We start from the raw sequence: 21,784 nt of genomic DNA, 5'->3' as shown, positions 1-21,784 counted from the left end.
TGTTGGCCTAGTGCACAGCGGAAGGACTAGGTGCCAACTCACCCTTGCTAGAACAGGAGGTAACTGCTTGCAGTATAAGAAAAAGAAACACTCAGACAGTAGATTTAGTTCCAACAGGAATACTTTATCTCTTGTTTCTCAAAGGAACAAAAATAACAATAACTATCCACTCTCTACTCTGACAACAATCTGAGCCCGAACCTGAAGGTGAAGGAGAGGTACTGAATTGGGTATGCAGTCTTCTTATATAGTTTTGTCCAGCAAATCATTAGCTAGATGATCTAATCATCCTGGCCTGTGACCTTTTCACTTCTGCTGACTGTTACATGCCAATCACTGCAGACCCAGACAGAGAGGCTCCGACCTTTACAATTCTGCTGACTGTTACATTCCAGTCATTCTAGACCAGCATATGACCACCTTGCAATTTTGAATATCCTGACAAAAACTGCCCATAATAGGTCACTATAAATGTGGGCACTGCAGTTTATGCCCACAGACTCGTAACGCAAAAACAATGAAAGACTTTAGAACAGGAAAAGAGTGGGAATTGCGTCAATGGACCAACTGCAATACATCCAACTGTAAGGGTGTCAGTTCTGAGTGTTTTCCTTCCAGCCACCTGGCCTTGCTGGAGCGCGCTCACCCGGGCGACTGGCCAAAATCTGCTGCAACAACCTTGACGGAGGACTTATCGTACTACTCGAGATGAGCATTCCGTTCCCATGAGAATGGGCCTGGATGGATCAGGAGGGGGATAGGTTGGAGAATGTTATAACCTGAAGTTTGGGCGGGAGGTCTCATTCCTGTCATCGCGTGTGTGTGTGCTTTCTAAGATGTCTGAATAAACGGTCTTTTCATCAAAAGCCTTTTATTTCTGGTCCTTGGAATTCCTTACATTATGACAGGAATCCATATTTCCTTTTATTTCTGAAACTAGTGGATCTCAGGTGTTTTAACATGCAGAATCTTCTTGACCATGTGGAAGGCACGATAGCCCCCATAGAGGGTTTCGAGCCTTCCCTTCCAGACTCCGAGGAACCGGGGGATGATCCGATTTCGTTGGTGACTCTCTCCCGACCTCGGCCTAGTTCGACTCTGCCTCTCATGCATTGGGACGATCAATATGGATCCGAACAAGTGGAGATGCATGAAAGTTTTGGGGCGCTATCCATGGATCGAGCGCCTGGTGATCGGTTCTACTCCACCCGCCAACGTGTGGATTACAAACCTCAGATGCAGCCAGTCCCTGAGGAATTGGGATTAACTACTATTCATGCTGATACCCAAGAATCCATCGAAAGATTTTTGGACAAATACTTCGATGACACTCCCAGAGATCAACAATGGCATAGCACCGGAGCTCGGCCCAAAGGCACGGCGGAAGCAGGGACTATGACCAGAATTGGATCAAGGATCGGCAGAGGTTTCCATACCGCCTCGGCAGTCCCAGACCCGGGTGCGAATGTTCGTGTGGAAGACTTCCGTGGAGCAGTCGGAGGCATGGAGGAAAAACCAACAGAGGAGGAGGAACTAGATCCTGAACCGTTCCCCATGCCCTCAAAGGAAAAATGGGACGAGGCGGTGGCCATGCTGCAGGATGCCAAACTTGCCTGGGAGCGCGAGCGCGATCTATGGGAGGAGGAACGCATAAATATGCAACGGGACCGTGAAAAGTTCCGTGAGGAGCAACGGAAAGAAATACAAATGGAATTGGACCGTGAAAGGCAAGTGTTGGAGCATGGGTCTATTTATCCACTAAGAACCTAACCCTAACCCCTCCTCCCCCAGTGAGTCACGGGTCATGAACTATCCGGCTCACATTCACCGGGTGTCCCAGACAAAGGGACAATGGTCTTGCCCCCAGGTGAGGATTAGGCCCAGACGCTTACGCTCCTCTCCGCACGTAGCAGCCAGGTGAGGTCATGCATCACATGATGATCTCCCGGTCTCCCGCTCTCCCGGGCTCCCCCCGTTCCGCCCTTCTACACGCCCCCATTAGAATGATAATAAAAGGTGCCAGGAACCAGCACGCGGGAGATTCGCTAGGAACACGGACCCCCGCGCTCCCGCTGCTGGCGATCTCCACCAGATGTTATCTCCGCGTCTCGTCTCGTTCTTGCGCTGACTCCGCGGCGCGACAACAATCCTGGACTCCCGTTTCTCCCGCAAACGTCTACAGTATCTGGTTTCATGGGTGGGCTATTCCTCAGGCCATAATCAATGGGTGTATTCAGAAAATATTAATGCCCCCTCCCTTATTTCTGCTTTTCATAAATCCTTTCCTAATAAGCCAGGGGGGGGGCTTTCTTAGGGGAAGCGGAGTGTAAGGGTGTCAGTTCTGAGTGTTTTCCTTCCAGCCACCTGGCCTTGCCGGAGCGCGCTCACCCGGGCGACTGGCCAAAATCTGCTGCAACAACCTTGACGGAGGACTTAACGTACTACTCGAGATGAGCATTCCGTTCCCATGAGAATGGGCCTGGATGGATCAGGAGGGGGATAGGTTGGAGAATGTTATAACCTGAAGTTTGGGCGGGAGGTCTCATTCCTGTCATCGCGTGTGTGTGTGCTTTCTAAGATGTCTGAATAAACGGTCTTTTCATCAAAAGCCTTTTATTTCTGGTCCTTGGAATTCCTTACACCAACTGTGTACACCTGATTGAATGCCCCTGCCATTACATGTACGTCGGGATGACCACCCGCTGTTTAAAAACGAGATTGATTGAACATGCATCTAATTTAAGACTGAAAACGATGGAAGCCCCCTTAGTGGAGCATTTTGAGAAGGCTGGTCATAGTGAAAAAGAATTCACTTTTGTAGTTTTATATCATTGCAATCATCTGCTTCATAAACTTTTTGATGTTAAAAATCACCTTTTACGTATGGAGGCAAAATGGATATATAGATTTCAGTGTTACAAATCATTTGGCCTCAATAGGGATTTGGATCTATTGTGCTATTTATGAATGAATATCACTTTAAGTAAATTAAGGTAGCAGCTTGCTAGCTTCACCTGTTCATGTTTTCCCTAAAGAAAGTGATGAGAGGATTAGTGAGGAATATGAAGTACCTGTGATACACTGTATGAGATAAATATAGCTTCATTGAGCATTAGTAGTTGGGTCATAAAGAACAGAGAGGGATTTATGAATGAAGACTATATGAATACAGATGTAAGTATTTTAAGGTAATAAATATGATAAATATGAATTAAAATACTAATGGAATAATAGTTAACATACTAATGATAAGTACTGTGATAAAAAACTCATTTGTTAATATATCTGTAATCCATGATAAAACGTAAAAATGAAAAATTTATTCATCGAAAATAGTTAAAAATATTAAAAATGTTAATTAATTTATTTAAGAAAAAAAGACCATATGAGGTTAAGTATAAGTTTATTTAAAATTGGTTACATCCTTATAGGTCCCGGACTGTCGATAATTGTGCACAGAAAAGAACACTGAAGAAGAGCATCGAAAACGGCCAGAGAGCGCATTCCGTTTTGTTCTGCCTGCATGACAATTTTCCTTTGTAGCTCACATGAGATGGATCACGTATGATTTTGGGACTGATTAACTGAATATATTAAGTTTGATCCACCCCAGGACGATACTCCTGTAAAAATAGAAAATATATCTGTAATGGTTGTATATTAGAGTATATGTTGTAAATAGTTCGTGATAAATAATACAAAGGTGCCTAAGCGGCAAATATGGTGCAACGCGTTTTTGTGGTTGTGTGAAATAGTGATAAACGTTGCATCATTGTGCTGACACCTCTGAAGATGCCAGGCACAGACGAGGGAAATGTTAGGAACAAGATCCACTAGACCACAGCCACACAAATGTGTAACACACTTCTCTCTTTCCTTGATCTTTCCTTTATGCTTGAGCAATGACATCAGTCTATGTGTTTGGCTATCTTGTGTCTGGCTATCTATTTTCCAACGTTTTTTCCCATGGTGTCTAAGTGTAGCCTCTTTCCCCTCCCTGGGCCTCCAGGATGCATTCCAGCTTTGTAGTTAGTTTGCTTGAGTTAGAGATAATATTGCTTGCTGTTGTAGAAAACAAAATGATGTTATTTCACTGCCAGCCACCTAGTTGGGGGAAGGGGTGCCTCCTAGAGTATATCAACCCTTACATCTCCTATGTCTTTCCAGATCTGGCTATAGACATATATGGCTACAAATCCTGCATAGAGCTTCAATAAAGAATATCATTGCTACCTCGGAGTTCTTTTTTGATGTCTATGGCACAGAACCTTACAACATGCCTTTCAGTCGGGGTTGCCACCTGCACAGGAGAACACCAGAGAATTGGTTCCTGGCCTGGAAGGAAACCTGGTTCTCTCCTGCTCCTTGTTGAAGATGCAGCCGGGGCCAGATCCAGAGTTGGCAGCCCCACTTGGGAGCAGAAAAAAGGCCAGCCTGAGCACTGCTTTGCATGTGGGAACCAGAGAGACCCCCTTGCAGGGCTGTCCTGCAGAAAGGATCTTTACCCCCTTCCCTGCACCTCTAAGCCCCTCTAAGAGCCCTTTGGGGATTGGGCGGTATAGAAATCCCATAAATAAATAAATAAGGTTTTCCCAGTCAGGCTTCTGGAGCCTGCATCATCCTACGCTCCTGCAAACACAGCTGGATCCCAAAAGGAGGACGTTGGAAGACTTCACTATTTCTCTCCTCCTTTTTGTATTCTCTCTAGGAACTGTATTTCTGTCTGCTTCTGAACCCTTTAGTAATCCTTTCCCCTTCACTATTATTTATTGTTCTACCATTGTTCTTTTCCTTTATACAAGAGTTCTAACCGGCCAATCTTTCCCTTTCTGAACAATTCCCATGTTGTGTTAAAGTGCTGTTGAGTTTTATAAATAGGAGTTTTAATAGTATTTTTTAAATAATACTATGGATTTTTTTTAAAATTGGAAGCCACCTTGAGTCCAACCTGGTGGGGAAAGGCAAGGGAACAGTCAAATGAATGAATGATTAAATGTATATTTTAAGCTCCAATGTGCACACAAAAAATTGCTCTCTATTCCAGATTCAAGGTACAGGAAAAGAGGTTCCACCTAAACATCAGGAACAACTTCCTGACAGTAAGGGCTGCATTACCTCAGAGAGTGGTGGAGTCTCCTTCTTTGGAGGTTTTTAAACAGGGGCTGGATGGCCATCTGTCAAGAGTGCTTTGATTGTGTGTTCCTGCATGGCAGGGGTTGGACTTGATGGCCCTTGTGGTCTCTTCCATCTCTATGATTCTGTGAGTTCTCTGATGCTGTTGAAGATTGCTACTTCTACTGAATTTCTTGCCACACTCTGAGCATTCAAAAGGTCTCTCCCCTGTGTGAGTTCTTTGATGCTCTTGAAGAGCGCTACTCCGATTGAATCTTTTTCCACATTTTGGGCATTCAAACGGTCTCTCCTTTGTGTGAGTTCTTTGATGCTGTTGAAGATTGCTACTCCGACTAAATCTCTTTCCACACTCTGAGCATTCAAACGGTCTCTCCTTTGTGTGGGATCTTTGATGCTGTTGAAGAGTGCTACTCTGACTGAATCTGTTTCCACACTCTGAGCATTCAAACGGTCTTTCCTTTGTGTGAGTTCTTCAATGCTGTTGAACATTGCTACTCCGACTAAATCTCTTTCCACACTCTGAGCATTCAAAAGGCCTCTCCTTTGTGTGAGTTCTTTGATGCTGTTGAAGAGTGCTAGTGTGACTGAATCTCTTGCCACATACTGTGCATTGAAAAGGTTTCTCCTTTGTATGAGTTCTCTGATGCTGTTGAAGATTGCTACTCCGACTGAATCTCTTTCCACACTCCGAGCATTGAAAAGGTTTCTCCTTTGTGTGAGTACTTTGGTGCTGTTGGAGATGGCCACTCTGACTGAATCTCTTTCCACACTCTGAGCATTCAAAAGGTTTCTCTTTTGTGTGAGTTCTTTGATGTTGTTGAAGATTGCTACTCTGATTGAATCTCTTTCCACACTCGAAGCATTCAAAAGGTTTCTCTCCTGTGTGAGTTCTTTGGTGCACAAGGAATTTTGATCTGTTGCTGAAGAACTTTCTGCACCGAAAGCATTTATGTGCCCTCATTATACTGTGCTTTGGAATTTGTACATTACCCTTTCTTCTACCAGAGGTAATTCCCTGCTCTAAGCACATTAATGGATTATCTCCTGAATTAGTTTTTTGGTGTTGAAAAAGATCTGATTTTTCTGAGACGCTCTTGCCACAGTCTGAGCAGCTAAAAGGTTTCTTTCCTTTGTGTTTTATTTGATGCCTAAGGAGCTCTACTCTGCAAAGGAAAGTCTTGCCACACTCCAAGCACTGATGGGTCTTCCTTCCACTGTGCATTTGCAAATACATCTCACATTGGCTTTGATCTGAGACATTCATTCCACACTCTAAGCACTTATATACTTTGTCTACTGTATAGATTAGCTCATGGAAATCCTGCTCTTGACGAGAAATGAGAGTATCCTTCTCCTCGACCATTTGACTTCCTTTCGGACTCTTAGGTCCCCCTTGATTCCTGAAGGTTCCTTTCAGATCATCCTTCTTCACTTTCTTTGGCAATAGCTTATGCACTTCCTCATCACCCAAATTCCACTGCTCATCCCCTGTTGGAATAAAAAGAGAGATTCCATTAGCAACCACACAAGGAGGTCTTTCCTCAAAGTTCCATCCACACAGAAAACAATTATCCTGCGGTACATTGAAGGGTACATCAACATACACTTTAAAAGGACATAAGAACATAAGAACTAGCCTGCTGGATCAGACCAGAGTCCATCTAGTCCAGCACTCTGCTACTCGCAGTGGCCTACCAGGTGCCTTTGGGAGCTCACATGCAGGATGTGAAAGCCTTCTGCTGCTGCCAGGACATTCAAGTGTGCTTCATTAAAAAGGCTTGTTTTGAAATTTACACACTGATAAACAATTTATAAACCTCCTAACCTGGGTGAATTCTTTGAAGTAAAGAAAGTGCTGATTTCCCACTGGAAGTCTTTCTGCGCTTCATGCAATCATATGGTTTCTCTCCTAAGGGGATTTGCCTCTCAGAAATAAGACTGATGTTCTCATGGAGGATCTTTCCAAATGCAACACTTTCATTTTGCCTGGAGCAGATTGTCTGGTTAGAATGGAGGCTGTCATTCCTTCTTGTGTTGGTTGATTTAATTTCTTGAACTAGGATTTCACAGACGCCTCCTCCTTGGGACTGGATTGGCCTGTTCGTTCTCTCATCCACACGACTTCCCTCCTGCCTCTGTAGTCTGTCTTCATCCTTGAGCTTTTCTTTGGAATCTTCATCCTTGGCGTTTTCCACATAGAACTGCTGGCATCCCCCAACTGTCTCCTCTACATCTGCCGCTGGAAGACAGAAAGAGGTCCAGTCAGCACCTTTGCAAGAAGCCCACCCACCCATCAGGCACTGCGCATTAACAGTTGACCATTTCCTTTATCAGACCTTCTTTTCCCCCAGCTGAGCTGCTGGTCACGCCTTATCCCCAGCCAGGTTTTTATCTTCTGTCTATATCCCCTCCCCAAACTCCCCACATGCACTTTAAGGGAGGAAAGTGGCAAAGAATCCTTCCCCCACTGTTCTTACCTGACGTCATGCAGCTCTGCTGAATCTCTGTATTGATAACTAAATAGAGAAGGATTTTATACCCCGCTTTATACCCTCAAAATGGCTCACAAATCACATTCATTTCCCTTCCACACAACAGGCACCTTGTGAAGTAGGTGGTGCTGATAGAGTTCAGAGAGAACTGGGAGTGGCCCAAGGTCACCCAGCAGGCTTCATTTGGAGGAGGAGGGACTCAACCCCCTCTCTCCAGATTAGACTCCATTGTTCTTAATGACTAAAGCACACTGGCTGCCCAGAAAAAGTCAACATGATCTTGCAACTAGACAGGGAGGCTCCTTCCAGTTGTGATGAACGCCATGAAGAGCTAGTTTTCAGCATTTGCTGGCGGGGAGGGAGAAATCAAGGCTTCACTGAGTGAACCCACACTTCAAAGCCCACCACCATGTGCTGCAATGGTTGGGAGGGAAGGAAGGAAGGAAGGAAGGAAGGAAGGAAGGAAGGAAGGAAGGAAGGAGGGAAGGAAGGAAGGAAGGAAGGAAGGAAGGAAGGAAGGAAGGAAGGAAGGAAGGAAGGAAGGAAGGAAGGAAGGAAGGAAGGAAGGAAGGAAGGAAGGAAGGAAGGAAGGAAGGAAGGAAGGAAGGAATGGTTGGGAACCGGACATCTTCCTGAGGGTCCCTCAGTCCTGCATTGGCCTCAGGACACAACACTGGCCTTAGCCCAGGCAAACCAGGCTGTTCAGGTCGCTCTGCTTAGCCATGCTATTGCTTTCGCTCCCCACCCCCACCCCCTGCCCCCCGCCACCTTGAGGCCTCCACAGAGGCGTAGCTACCATGGGGACATCCGGGGACAAGCGCCCCGGGCGCCACCTTGTGGTGGGCGGAAAAATTGCAGGTTCGTTAGTGGCTTTTTCTATTTTCCAGGGTTTTTCCCATTTTTGGCCTGCAGGGGGCGCAGCTTTTAGGCTAGCAGCACCAAAATTTCAGACTATTGTCAGGTGACTCTCCTGATGATACCAGCCACGTTTGGTGCAGTTTGGTTCAGGGGGTCCAAAGCTATGGACCCCCAAAATGGGTGACCCCATACTCCATTGTTTCCAATGGGAGCTAATAGTAAATGGGGCTACCATTTTGAGGGTCCATAACTTTGGATCCCCTGGAATCAAGCACTAAACCTTGAGTATTACCATAAGGATATTCTCCCTGCTGATACCACCCAGGTTTGGTGAGAAGGTTGGTTCAGGGGGTCCAAAGTTATGGACCCCCAAAAGGGAGTACTCCATCCCCCTTTCCAATGGAAGCTAATGGTAGATGGGGCTACCCTTTTTTGAGGGTCCATAACTTTGGGCTTCCTGTACCAAGCTTCACTAAACCTGGGTGGACTAATCAGAAGAGTCTTCTGAAGATAGCCTAAAAGTTTGGTGCTGTTGGCTTAAACATTGCTCCCCTGACAGGCACCCTCAAATTTTCCCCAAGGTTCTCTCACAAATCCACCTCCTTTGGAGTGGATTTAAAGGGAGAATCTAGAGCTCCCTAGATTAAAAAAAAAAAAAAAAACATTGAAGAGAAGTATTGTTTGAGAGGCTTTTCAAAAGGAAACCAGATTCAACTGGTAGTTGTATTATTGAGGTTTTACAGGCTGTGTGGCCGTGGTCTGATAGATCTTGTTCCTAAAGCGTTTGCGCCTGAATCTGTGGCTGGCATCTTCAGAGGTGTATCACAGAGAGAAGTCTGTTATTATAAAGAGAGAAGGCTGGACACAGTGTATGATAGACTTCTCTCTGTGATACACCTCTGAAAATACCAGCCACAGATGCAGGTGAAACATTAGGAACAAGATACACCAGACCACGGCCACACAGCCCACAACTCCCACAATAACCAACATTAGAAATGATGCTGTTTGGGATGGGGAATCTACCCTGAAACAGCATCACTTTCAATGTTGTTTAAACTAAGGGGCCCAGAGTATCCCCTTAAGGTGGATTTAAAAGGAGAATCTGGGCTCTGTAGTTTAAACAACATTAACAGTGATGCTGTTTCAGGGTGGATTCCCCGTCTTCAAAAAATAGCATTACTTTCAATGTTGTTTAAACTAGGGAGCCCTGGGTGTGTTCAGATTTGTGTGTTGGGCCATGTTCTATAATGCGATGGTGACTTTGAGATGACCTGGTGCAAAAAATGTTGTTTGGTCGTGGTGGGGGAGGAATGCTGCCCAAATTGGGGGGGGGGGGGCGCAAAACTCAGATTTTGCCCCGGGCTCCATTTACCCTAGCTACACCCCTGGGCCTCCACAAGGGAGCAAGTAGCAGAACAGGCCTCGACACAACACATTGCTATTCAAGGTTTCGATCCAAGTTTCATCACAAAGGCAGAAATGTGTCCCTCTGGCACCTCTGAGAGCTCCTTACCCAGAGAGGCCACGCTCCCGTAGTTCTCCAGCATGACGTCCTCGTAGAGAGCTCTTTGGTCTGGATCCAACAGAGCCCACTCAGCCTCTGTGAAATACACGGCCACCTCCTCAAAGGGAACGACAGACTGAAAGAAAAAGCAGATTCCTTCATTAGAGGTCATGCCAGGCAGAGACAGCATTCGGGGGGGGGGTGTTTTGGGAGGGTGTCTCATGGAGGGTTCAGCATGTGTAAAAGGGAGTGTTGTTCAGAGCTTCTTGCCTGGGCCCCTCAGCACCAACTGCAGAAGACACACACACACACCCAGGAAAGGAGGGCTGTCCCCTGCTCATCTCCCCTACCTGGACAGGAGGTACAGCAGCTGTTTTTACACCTCTGCAAAGGGAACAGATCAACGCTGCCTCTTTGCTACCTGCAAGGGAGAGAAAAGGGGCAAAAGACTATGAACTTCCACTTCCTATCTTCTTTGCTCATGAAACATGTTTTATGCACCCCCATTCCAAGAGCTGTGAAATCTTCCCAGACGTACATTCAGAAAGCATCGTAACACTTTCTAGTAACTTTGGGGGGTGGGGGTGGGGCAAAAGGGAAGCACGAGGAACCCATCAGCCTCAGGGGCCCTTAAATGCTACTGACACATTTCATACTTGAAACTTGTCCCATGAATGCTGGAGATGAAAAATAAAGGCTCAGACATGCTACTTTCCCACTGCCTGGGCCTTTTCACATGCCCTTGAGTCCAGGCTGGTGGAGGGAAAAGGGGGAGGCCAAAATGATGTCACCCGGCACCTCGCTATCATTAAGCCAAAAATAAGAGTCCTCAGTTGAGCACATCTGGAAACGGAGGGTAATCTCAATGAGTGTTCATAGCATCTACTGACCCACTAACGTCTCATCTGGGTTTTCAGCCAGAATCAACTTTAACATGACGACAGATGCACCCCAAGTCCCTCCCCACAGCCTGGCATCACTCATTCAGAATTCTGTTTCCTACAGAGGCCCATCAGATGTCCCAAGAAGCATGAGTATGAAACACATTTGCCCACCGTTCCTGGCCCCCAGCAGCTGGATCTCAGAGCTGTGCTAACATGCAGGCATTGTTTAACCAAAAGGCTGGAGAGCTCAGGTGAGATTTATCTGCCTTTTCTTTTGAATCTTGAATCCCTCTAATGGAAAAAGGAGGGATATGGATGTCGCAATCAATGTGTGGAGCTGACTCCCTGAATTCCCTTCTAATTCCCTTCTACAGGCATCCCAACTATTGAATACCAAGTGCCACAAATTGGATGAAGCAGCGTTCGATCTTTTTCTTGACTTCAGGATTCTCTACCCATCTGATTAACTGGGTGCCCCAATCCAATCCAAGCACAGTGAGTCCTCACCGCGCGGAAGGGCCTCTTGGCTGGCCACCTGGGCTGGTGCTCCTTCCTCCTCCTCCCGAGAGAATGTTGCTTCCATCTTCACTGATGGGCCCCACCTCTGAAACAGCCGCGAGGGAGACAGGTAGAAGAAGAAGAAGAAGAATTTGGATTTATATCCCCCCTTTCTCTCCTGCAGGAGACTCAAAGGGGCTTGCAATCTCCTTGCCCTTCCCCCCTCACAACAAACACCCTGTGAGGTGGGTGGGGCTGAGAGAGCTCTGAGAAGCTGTGACTAGCCCAAGGTCACCCAGCTGGCGTGTGTGGGAGTGTACAGGCTAATCTGAATTCCCCAGATAAGCCTCCACTGCTCAGGCGGCAGAGCAGGGAATCAAACCCGGTTCCTCCAGATTAGATACATGAGCTCTTAACCTCCTACGCCACTGCTGCGTAAGAGACGGAATGGAAGGTACCAAGGAATGGATCCTGCCCCCCTCCCAGACCCTGCACCTCTCCATCAGCAGAACTAGAAGGGTTTTTTTTCCGCAATCATGGGGAGTTATCTGGATGGATGAGAAATCCTCTAGAAGTGGCTGCTGAAGTAGGAAGTTTAAAACCTCCCATTCGCATGATTATCCCTTGGAGAAATATCAGGCGGGGAAACTTTAGGAGAAGATCAGGTTTTGTTGTTTGAATTGGACCTAACTGGAAAGAGAAGCCCTCACCTATTCTGCCTGCCTCTTCTCCTCGGCCTGACTCAGGAGGAAACCCTCAGCCAGGGCCACCGCTTGGGAGCTGCTCTCCGGCCCACACCCTCTGACCCAGCGCTGCATTTCGTGGGGCAGGATGGTCAGGAACCGCTCCAGGGTCACCAGGTCCAGGATCTGCTTCTTGGAGTTTCTCTCCGGCTTCAGCCAGTGACTGCAAAGTCCATGGAGCCGGCTGCAAACCTCGCGGGGCCCGTCGGCATCACGGTAGCGGGACTGCCGGAAGTGTCGGGAAAGGACTTCTGAGTTCAGGGGCTCCCGATCCCAGACCTCTGGCACGGCTCTCTCCCAGAATGCAACACCACTCCCAGCATGGACGAGATAGGGGTCTTTCCCTGCTCTCTTCCCAGATCTTTCTGGGTCCTGCTCTTCCATCTCTGTCCGCCTCAATTTGGTTGCCTCTGACTGTGAAAAGATGCCTTTATTCACTTGGCTATAAAGAGAGGCCCCTCTCTGTGGTGGAGACATTGGGGGGGGGGCAGATATCAAAACGCTAACAGGAATTAAGATATATGGTGGATCAGAACAAGAATGAGGTTGGTGATCTTCCGCTGCTGCGTTACAGACCAAGATTTTTGAGATATGCCTGTTTGGTCCACTGGAAAATGTAACTGTCTCTGTCCCTTTGGGTCAGGCTGTCCACAGGGTTTCTGAGCATGTCAGGAGATGCACCCACCCAAAGCCACAGGGGGCTCCTGCCAGTGTGGGGCACATCCAAATCTGATGCGCGCAAAGAGTGGGATTGCGTCAGGGGGTGGTTGCCGCATGGAACAGGGCACAAGGGCAGATGGGAAGAATAGGAGCTGCTTTGGGGGTGGGGAGAGACCCTGCAGAATGCACAAGGGTGCCAATTCCAGGTTGGGAAATCCCTGGAGATATTGGAGGTGGAGCCTGTGGAGGGCGGGGCATAAAGGCACAGAGACCATTTCCCGTGGGAACCATTTTCTCCATACAGACGAATCCATTGTAATTCCAACCCCCCCTCCCCAAAGCAGCCATCTCTGACCCCCACCCGACCCCACCCGCCACCTTTCCTCCACTCACAGCCCCCTCCCCACCCAGGAGACTCATCCAGACCCTCCACTGCTTTCTCCCCCCTCGCCTTTCACATGTCAATCACTCGCGAGGCCTCCGCAATGAGGGGAAGGGGCTGCCTCTCATGCCCCCCCCCCACAAGCCTTGCCCATAGAGGAGGGGGAGCCAAAGGGGAGCCATGTTCCCCAAGCAGCTTTTTGCACCACTGCGGCGCCACCACGGAGCGGGGGGGGACGGTGCGTGATTGTTGTGTTCAGGTTGTTGTGCGGCGAAGGGCTATGTATGTGGCTATGATTTGATGGTGGTTTGGGGGTGACTGCAGGAATCATGAGGATCCCCCAGACTAGAGTACACCTGCTCTTAACCACTGCGCCGCTGCGGCTCAGCAACAGCATTCCCTCAATCCACTAGGCTCCTTCCTCACTGGGGAGCTGTGGGGGACAAATCCGTGCTGATTTCCCTGGATCATCAAGTAGTCCTTCAAATGCTCACAGACTGATCCCTTTCTGAATGGAACTGAAGATCCTGTCTCTTCAAATATGGCTACGTTCAAAGCCACTATGACTCAGATTTACTGGCAATTGTAAAGTTGTCTATGGCAAATGTTTGCAACCTTGATAACTATAATAGAATGTTTTCTCTTTGAACCAATTTCACCCCAAGGGTGCTGCCCCGGGCACCATTCGCGCACATCACATGGGGGTGCATTTGGCCAGCTGCCCCCCCCCCCCCAGCAGGCCAAACTGAAGAGTGGGCTGAGGCATCCAATCCAAGCAGCTTCTGCACATCGGCAATTGCTTACCAGCCCACCAAGCTCCAGGTACCCACACCTCCCACGCAAAACAGCTCCCCTTGGCCATCAGTAGTGGGGGCTTGGCCAGGGGGCAGGCCGAAGGGAGGGAGGCCCAGCCCAGAGCTTTCCCCAGAGCCTCCTTCATGATGGATGCTGCTGCTCAGGTCCTCACCTTCTTCTCCCCTCTCTGCTGGCACTTCCTCCCAGCCTGACCGAGCACCGCAAAGGTCCAGCCCACTGCATCAAAGGACATAGAGAAGGGTGGAGATAAAATCCCACCCCAACCTGCTTGCATGCAAAGTGCTCAAACTTAGCGACCAAGATGAAGGGCAAAAGTTGGCAAAGAGAACTTACAAGAGTGTTACCCAAGGTGGAGGGAGAGTTTCTCAATATAGTGGGGGAAATTAGCTTTGAGCAGACTGCTCATTGATGTGTGAGGAATCTTTAGTGCCAGTGGATACGAAGATCAGCCCTCAGAAGAAAATCCACAGAGAGGAATAGGATGCAAATTTGACAGTCTTTATTGTAAGGATCAGGGTTTCACAATCATCTAATTCAATTCAGGAAACATGCGCACACAGAGTTCCTAAGATACAGATAGGTTGGAAAATAGATCTGGAATAGAAAGAGGATATGGGGTATGTGGGTGCGTCTGGTCCGGAGGGGGCGGGGGCGTGTTGCATGCGTGGACACAATAAAAACGGAAAGGTATCAGTGGTGCTGGACAAAGGGGTTTTTTGGTGGGTGGGGGATCTATAGGGGGAAGGACCACCTCTGGGGATATCAGGCTGATCCTTGGGGGATGTCAGGACCACCTCTGGGAGGTGCTCAGGTGGACTGTTGGAGAAACAATGGGGTGCAATGTAAAGTGGTAAAAATAAGTCAGTTACAGAAGGGAGTATCTGAAATACATAAATAAACAAGCATCAGAAGGAGCCTGCTGGATCAGACCAGAGTCCATCTAGTCCAGCACTCTGCTACTCGCAGTGGCCCACCAGGTGCCTTTGGGAGCTCACCTGCAGGGTGTGAAAGCAAGGGCCTTCTGCGGCTGTTGCTCCTGAGCAACCTATACTGTTAAGGCATTTGCAATCTCAGATCAAGGAGGATCAAGATTGGTAGCCATAGATTGACTTCTCCTCCATAAATCTGTCCAAGCCCCTTTTAAAGCTATCCAGGTTAGTGGCCATCACCACCTCCTGTGGCAGCATATTCCAAACACCAATCACACGTTGCGTGAAGAAGTGTTTCCTTTTATTAGTCCTAATTCTTCCCCCCAGCATTTTCAATGTATGCCCCCTGGTTCTAGTATTGTGAGAAAGAGAGAAAAATTTCTCTCTGTCAACATTTTCTACCCCATGCATAATTTTATGGAGCTTCAATCCTTATTCCCCCCTCAGGCGCCTCCTCTCCAAACTAAAGAGTCCCAAACGCTGCAGCCTCTCCTCATAAGGAAGGTGCTCCAGTCCCTCAATCATCCTCGTTGCCCTTCTCTGCACTTTTTCTATCTCTTTGATATCCTTCTTGAGATGTGGCGACCAGAACTGGACACAGGACTCCAAGGGCGGTCGCACCACTGCTGACCTATTTGGTTTCTGTCTCCTGCTTTTTCTCTCCCTTTAAGGAGCATCAAAACAGCTTGCAGCCACCTTCTTTGTGAGGAAGGGTTAGGGTTTCTTTCACACTTTCTTTCGCACATTTGCTGGGAAAATAGGAGGGGAAAAATGTAACAGGGAAAGGCAGGTCCTGCAGAACTTGCTGCCCGTCAATAAACACGACTGTTCCGGGAACCAGACTCCATTTATCGACTTCAGGTCCAAGACCCGGCATAGTGGAACAGGCCTCAACGCGACGTCTTACTGTCCAAGGTCTTGATTCAAGGCAGAAATGCGTCATTCTGGCCCCTGTGAAAAGAGCTCCTTTCCCAGAGAGGCCACGATCCCGTAGTTCTCCAGCATGACGTCCTCGTAAAGAGCTCTCTGGTCTGGATCCAGCAACGCCCACTCTGCCTCTGAGAAAGACACGGCCACCTCCTCAAAAGAAACCGCAGCCTGAAAGAAAAGGCAGATTCAGCCTTCAGAGGTCACGCCAGACAAGAGAGGGTGTGCTGGAAGGGGGCGTTCTCTGCACTTTTTCTATCTCTTCGATATCCTTTTTGAGATGTGGCGACCAGAACTGAATACAGTACTCCAAGTGCGGTCGCACCACAGCTTTATATAAGGGCATGACCATCCTTGCAGTTTTATTATCAGCTCCTTTCCTAATGATCCCCAGCATAGAGTTTGCCTTTTTCACAGCTGCCATACATTGAGTTGACATTCCCATGGAACTATCCACTAAGACGCCCAAATCCCTTTCCTGGTCTGTGACTGATAGCACTGACCCTTGTGGCGTGTATGTGGAGTTTGGATTTTTTGCCCCTATGTGCAGGGGAATCAGCTCGTGGTTTAACAGCATCCCACTGGTTCTCCTCATTCCACCATGTCTCTGTGATGCCCACTATATCAAGGTCCTCCTTCAAAACTCTGTACTCCAGCTCCCCCATTTTAGGTCAAAGGCTTCTACTATTAGCATAGAGACACCTGTATATGTAACCTCTATCTGTGGGTTCTGTGGGGCAGAACTTGGAATGAGTTTGCAACAACAAATTTTAAAAACAAAATGGTTTACTTTCTTAACATATAACATCAAAAATCAACATTTAACATCACACTTCAAGGTCCTGTTCAGGTTGCATTTTCAAGTCCTTCTAGTTACAGTCTACTGATACTGCCAAGTCCAATTCTCCTTTGCAAGTGGGTTGGCTCCTGAAGACTCCAAGGGCTTGATGAACAGGATGCAACATGATGAAGGTTTCCAGGAGAACTCTCACCCATTACAACCACAAAAAGAAACCCTGAAACAATAAACTCCAACATTTACAACATAGCAAAAAAATAAACAACTACCTTCCCAGTAGTTCCCAACAATATTGCAGTTACCCTAACAAGGTGTTAAGGGCTTATACAACCAACATCCGAGTCTGGTAGCCTTGTCTCCTCCAACTACATGAGCTCTGCAGTGGCGTAGGAGCAGCAGTGGCGTAGGAGGTTAAGAGCTCGTGTATCTAATCTGGAGGAACCGGGTTTGATTCCCAGCTCTGCCGCTTGAGTTGTGGAGGCTTCTCTGGGGAATTCAGATTAGCCTGTGCACTCCCACACACGCCAGCTGGGTGACCTTGGGCTAGTCACAGCTTCTCGGAGCTCTCTCAGCCCCACCCACCTCACAGGGTGTTTGTTGTGAGGGGGGAAGGGCAAGGAGATTGTCAGCCCCTTTGAGTCTCCTGCAGGAGAGAAAGGGGGGATATCAATCCAAACTCTTCTTCTTCCTCCTGCTTTGAGTCTACACCCCTTTCTGGGTCGACCCATTCTGAGCAGGGGGGTTACATATACACCTGCCCCGCCCCGCCCCGCCCCTGCCCCGCCCCCAGTCCTCTTCCACGTGGCTCTGCTCCTCTAAGGAACAATCAAGGGTACGTTTTATAAAGCAGGTAATAATATCCCTGCCACCAACCCTCCCCCTCCAAGTGGCAGCAAACGGCAAAGGTGAGAACCCCCCCCCTCCGAGGATGGCTGCCCCCCGCCCCCCAGAGAGAGGCCTCTGCTGCCCCTTCCCCCCCCCTCCTCCTCCTGCGGTGTCCCCAATAAGCCCGGTGAACCTGTGCCCATGGCAAATGCAAAGCCCTTTGGGCAAGGCGGGGGGGGGGGGTAGGTGAGGCAGCTTTGCACCCTTCGAGCGCCCCCCCCCCGCCTCCGCCCCACAGCAAGGGAAAGCCATAGAGCCCGCCAGGGAAGGGGGTGGGGAGGCCATTTCCTTCCTCCTCGGCCTTTGCGACGCCATCATCACCCCTTCCCAGTGAGTCTGGGGGGAGTTGGGGGGGATGCAGGGCTGGGGAAAGGGGGTGGGGGGTGGAAGGGGGGGTCAGAGGCGGGCCCAAACCCAGGAGAGACGACCCACTGCAAAGCCTGGGAGGGGGGAGTTCTGCTCCCTCTGGAGCCCCTCTCCCCCCCCCCCCATGCACAAAGGTTGCCTCGAGGGGGGGGTTGCTCTTTCCATGCACGGCCGTCCTTTGAGGGGGGGAGGGGGGCTGGATTGGGCAGGGGGGTTTGCTTAGGGACAGACCCCTTGGCGGCAGCTCTCGCCAGGGTCTGCAACCTGCGGCTCTCCAGATGTTCATGGACTACAAATCCAATCAGCCCCTGCCAGCATGGCCAATTGGCTGATGGGAAGGGTAGTCCATGAACATCTGGAGAGCTGCAGGTTACAGACCCCAGAGACTGGGCAAGGGGGGGTAGTATATCCCCGCCCAGGAGACAGTCTCAGACTGGATTCATAGTAGCAAAGACTTTCCATGTGAGGGGAGTTTTCCATGATGCAGGAAAACATTGATAGTTGTCACATTGTGGGCTGCAATCTCCCCTCGCCACCATGCGCCAGACAGTCCAGCAAGAAGGAGGAGGAAGAGGAGGAGTTTGGATTTATATCCCCCTTTCTCTCCTGTAGGAGACCCAAAGGGGCTAACAATCTCCTTTCCCTTCCCCCCTCACAACAAACACCCTGTGAGGTGTGCGGGGCTGAGAGAGCTCCGAGAAGCTGTGACTAGCCCAAGGTCACCCAGCTGGCGTGTGTGGGAGTGTACAGGCTAATCTGAATTCCCCAGATAAGCCTCCACAGCTCAGGCGGCAGAGCAGGGAATCAAACCCGGTTCCTCCAGATCAGAGTGCATCTGCTCTTAGCCACTACGCCACTGCTGCTCCTTAATCTGTAAGTGTGGACATGATACGTAATTTGATAGTGAATCTGGAAGGATCCACTGAAGAAAGAGTGAAGATCCTTTTTTCTTGGACCTCTTTTGTTGCATGGGGGGGAGTGTCACCAAGCAGCAGAGTCATGATATTTTGGGGTGCTGTCTGTGGGTATGGACATAATATTCAGTTTGGTGGCTAGTTGGGGGTGTCCCAGTGCAAAACCCACGAGAATTCGTGCTTTGGAACCACGCTTTTGTGCCACAGAGCGGTTGTTGCCTGATTTTTGCAGGGGACCCTTTAGCTGTGAACGTGACCTGTGAATTTAGGGTGACCCAACACAGAAATTGTAAGGATCTGTGGTTTGGAAGTATGTCTTTGCAGTATTGTCAGGCAGTGGATTCAGGATTTTTGGGTGCTCCCTGTGGACTAAGATACGCTCTGCTGTAAGACTGTGGGGGTTTTGCATGTATGGTTTTCTTTTCTAAAAATCCTTGGATTTCATGAGAATTCATCTACATTAGATCCCACTTCCACCTGGTCCCCTTTTGCACCCACCTTCAACTGAGCTGCAGCATTTCAATACTTTTTGGGGTCTAATTGCTCTCTGTAGGAGTCCCAAAAAGGGTTTATACAAGAGAGTTCAGGAACTGAAAGAAAAGGATTTCCCCCACCCACCCCAAACAATCCCAGCAGTGGGACCTGAGCAAGCTTCTCACCCTCCAGGAGCCATGGAAGGTGGAAACCCCCAGAGCATGATGTAAGGGTGGGGAGAGAAAGGAGGAGGGGGCATGGAGACAGTGGGCACCCCCTGACCCTATCTGCCCCCCCTCCCAATCCAGGATATTATGAGATTTTGAGGGCTCTTCCCCTTGGTCTCCAAGTCAACTCTGCAGATGAGTTTTTAAGGATCTGTTCCAAAGACTCTCCCCCACCCACCAAACACACAACAAGGATGGTTGGTGTCAGAGACCCTTAACTGCCCTTGTGTCACCCTGAGTCCATTTGGGGGGGAGGGGATAAAAGTGTTGGGGTGCCCCACAGAAGGAAGAAAATGCACCGTCTTCCCAGAATGGCTAGAGGGCCTGAAGTGCTGGTCGCTTCCCTCAGAAGGCCTCTGGCCGTTTCACAAAGTTGCACAATCAAGGAAGCTCCTGAAAAGGTAGAACAGGCGACACACCCAGGCAGAGCGGAGCTGCGAGTCTGTTCCTCTTAAAAGAACTGGCTTGACAGAAGTCAGAAAACAGGCGGAAACTGTTATGTATCCTGATAAGATAATTGTTTCACCTGCTTCATTGCTGTTCTGTTTGTTTGATTTTATTCAATTTGATACCCTGCCCTTCCCTGAATAACGCCAGGCTCAGAGCAGCTCACAAACATTAAAATTAAACATCGCATATAAAGTTATAATAATTTCATTAATTAGCTATTAATTATAATAAAGCACAAGAAATTCAGATGGTGGCTTGTCAGATATCATAGCCAAAGATCCCTCATCGCAGTGTTACATCAAACTCTTCCTCATTAACTATTGGGATGGGGAAGGGGGGCACTAAAACATATATCCCGTGTCTTATTTTTTCAAAAAAGAATAAATTTGACCTTTGTTTACAAAACAGACGACACATCAAGGCGGAGAAGAGCTGCAAGTCTATTCGTCTTCATAAAACTGGAAACACGGGATTCAGAAACTGGGCCAGAACTGGTAGGTATTCATCACTGTTTCAGGGCTGGACATGGGGAGACCCCCCAAAAAGTAGCCCCCCCACACACACACTTAGTGGTTGCCACCGTTTGATGTAAGAGGTGACGTTTCTAAGGACCCTCCTCCCCCAACCTGAAAGTAGTCATTTTAATATCCGCAGAAGCCTCTGTGGGCAGAGAAGGCAGCCAAGCCTAGTTTCTGAGCCTGCCCCTCGGGTGGGGGGGTGATCCCAAGAAGGTGCAATAAGCGGGGGGCTGAGTGACAGGCGGGGCTCGGAGTTCCCCTAGAATTGCAGCTGAGTTCCAGACTCCGGAGATCCCTTCCCCTGGAGAAAGAGGCAATTTCAGAGGTGGGACATTATGATATATACCGCAGAGTCTAGCTGCAGAAACCGGAGTCTTCTCAAGGCTCAGTCCTGAAAACCCCAAGAGTTTCTGAGGTGGATGTAAAACACCCCAAGTCCTTTTCCTCCCTTGATCCTGGTGGGCCGACTGCTGATCCAGATATTCAGACACCAGCCCCTCTGGTCACGGAGGCAGGGGAGAGTGCGAATCCTGCCACGGACGGACGGCTCTCCACCGGTCAGTCAGTTAAGGCGGTTGGCGGTTGCTCTGGCTGAGGGGATCTTTTGGCAGGTTGGGGAAAGGGGGGAACCAAAAATCGCGTCACACACTCAGACGGAGAGAAATATATACATTTTGTGTAATATAATACATTCACTATATAACAATACAAAAACAACCTAGTAATATAATCAAATCAAACCTAGTAATATAATCAATTTAATATAATCAAATTGGTGTATTTGAGAGATAGCTGCATTTGGGCTTAGATCAGCTCTGAGGAGAGACAAAAAACCTGTATGGCACTTAAGAAATGTGTGAAAGAGAATGTGTGAAATTGTTCTTCTCCTGAGGAAGACATCTACGAAAACGCTTTGAAAACGCGTGAGGCGTTTGAGACTTAAGCATTATCTATGAACTTGAAATTTAAGCATTACTTATGAACTTATGAGAAAGACTCAAGCATTACTTACTGAATTTATGGTTTCCAGAAAGAAACATATTGGGCATTAATAAGACCCTTTTCTTTGGTTGAAGAAAAATTGATACCTTATTTTCCTGGATGTTACTTGGATTTAATATCTGATGATTTGATTATAGTACTAGGTTGTTTTTGTATTGTTATATAGTGAATGTATTATATTACACAAAATGTATATATTTCTCTCCGTCTGAGTGTGTGACGCGATTTTTGGTTCCCTGCTTGTACGTTACACAGGTTGGGGAAAGGACATTTAGGTAACAGCAGGATCCAGAGCCAGTAGTTTCTCTTGTGCGCTGTGT

The 21,784-nt window shown here is 48.3% G+C and overlaps 2 protein-coding genes across 2 annotated transcripts in view; both read right to left on the bottom strand.

Annotated features, from left to right (window-relative positions):
* The window catches only part of LOC125428777 (zinc finger protein OZF-like), a 798,123-nt gene extending 785,664 nt beyond the window's left edge, over positions 1-12,459 (bottom strand). The window contains exon 1 of the mRNA XM_048489413.1: positions 12,083-12,459. The gene's annotated coding sequence lies outside the window, so the exon portion shown is untranslated. The remainder of the gene's footprint in view (positions 1-12,082) is intronic.
* Positions 5,270-14,097, bottom strand: LOC125429398 (zinc finger protein 345-like; the record flags this gene model as incomplete). The annotated part of the gene is given in 6 exon segments (XM_048490480.1): positions 5,270-6,621; positions 6,959-7,372; positions 10,000-10,126; positions 10,341-10,411; positions 12,169-12,577; positions 13,984-14,097. Coding segments are annotated over 6 exon segments (2,487 nt in total), but the record flags the coding sequence as incomplete, so codon positions are not given.
* Between the last annotated feature and the right edge of the window lie 7,687 nt (positions 14,098-21,784).

This window comes from Sphaerodactylus townsendi, linkage group LG03 (genome assembly GCF_021028975.2).
Source record: "Sphaerodactylus townsendi isolate TG3544 linkage group LG03, MPM_Stown_v2.3, whole genome shotgun sequence".
Classification (NCBI taxonomy): Eukaryota; Metazoa; Chordata; class Lepidosauria; order Squamata; family Sphaerodactylidae; genus Sphaerodactylus; species Sphaerodactylus townsendi.
Note: the sequence above shows the minus strand (reverse complement) of the source record. Positions and strands in the feature narration are given on the sequence as shown.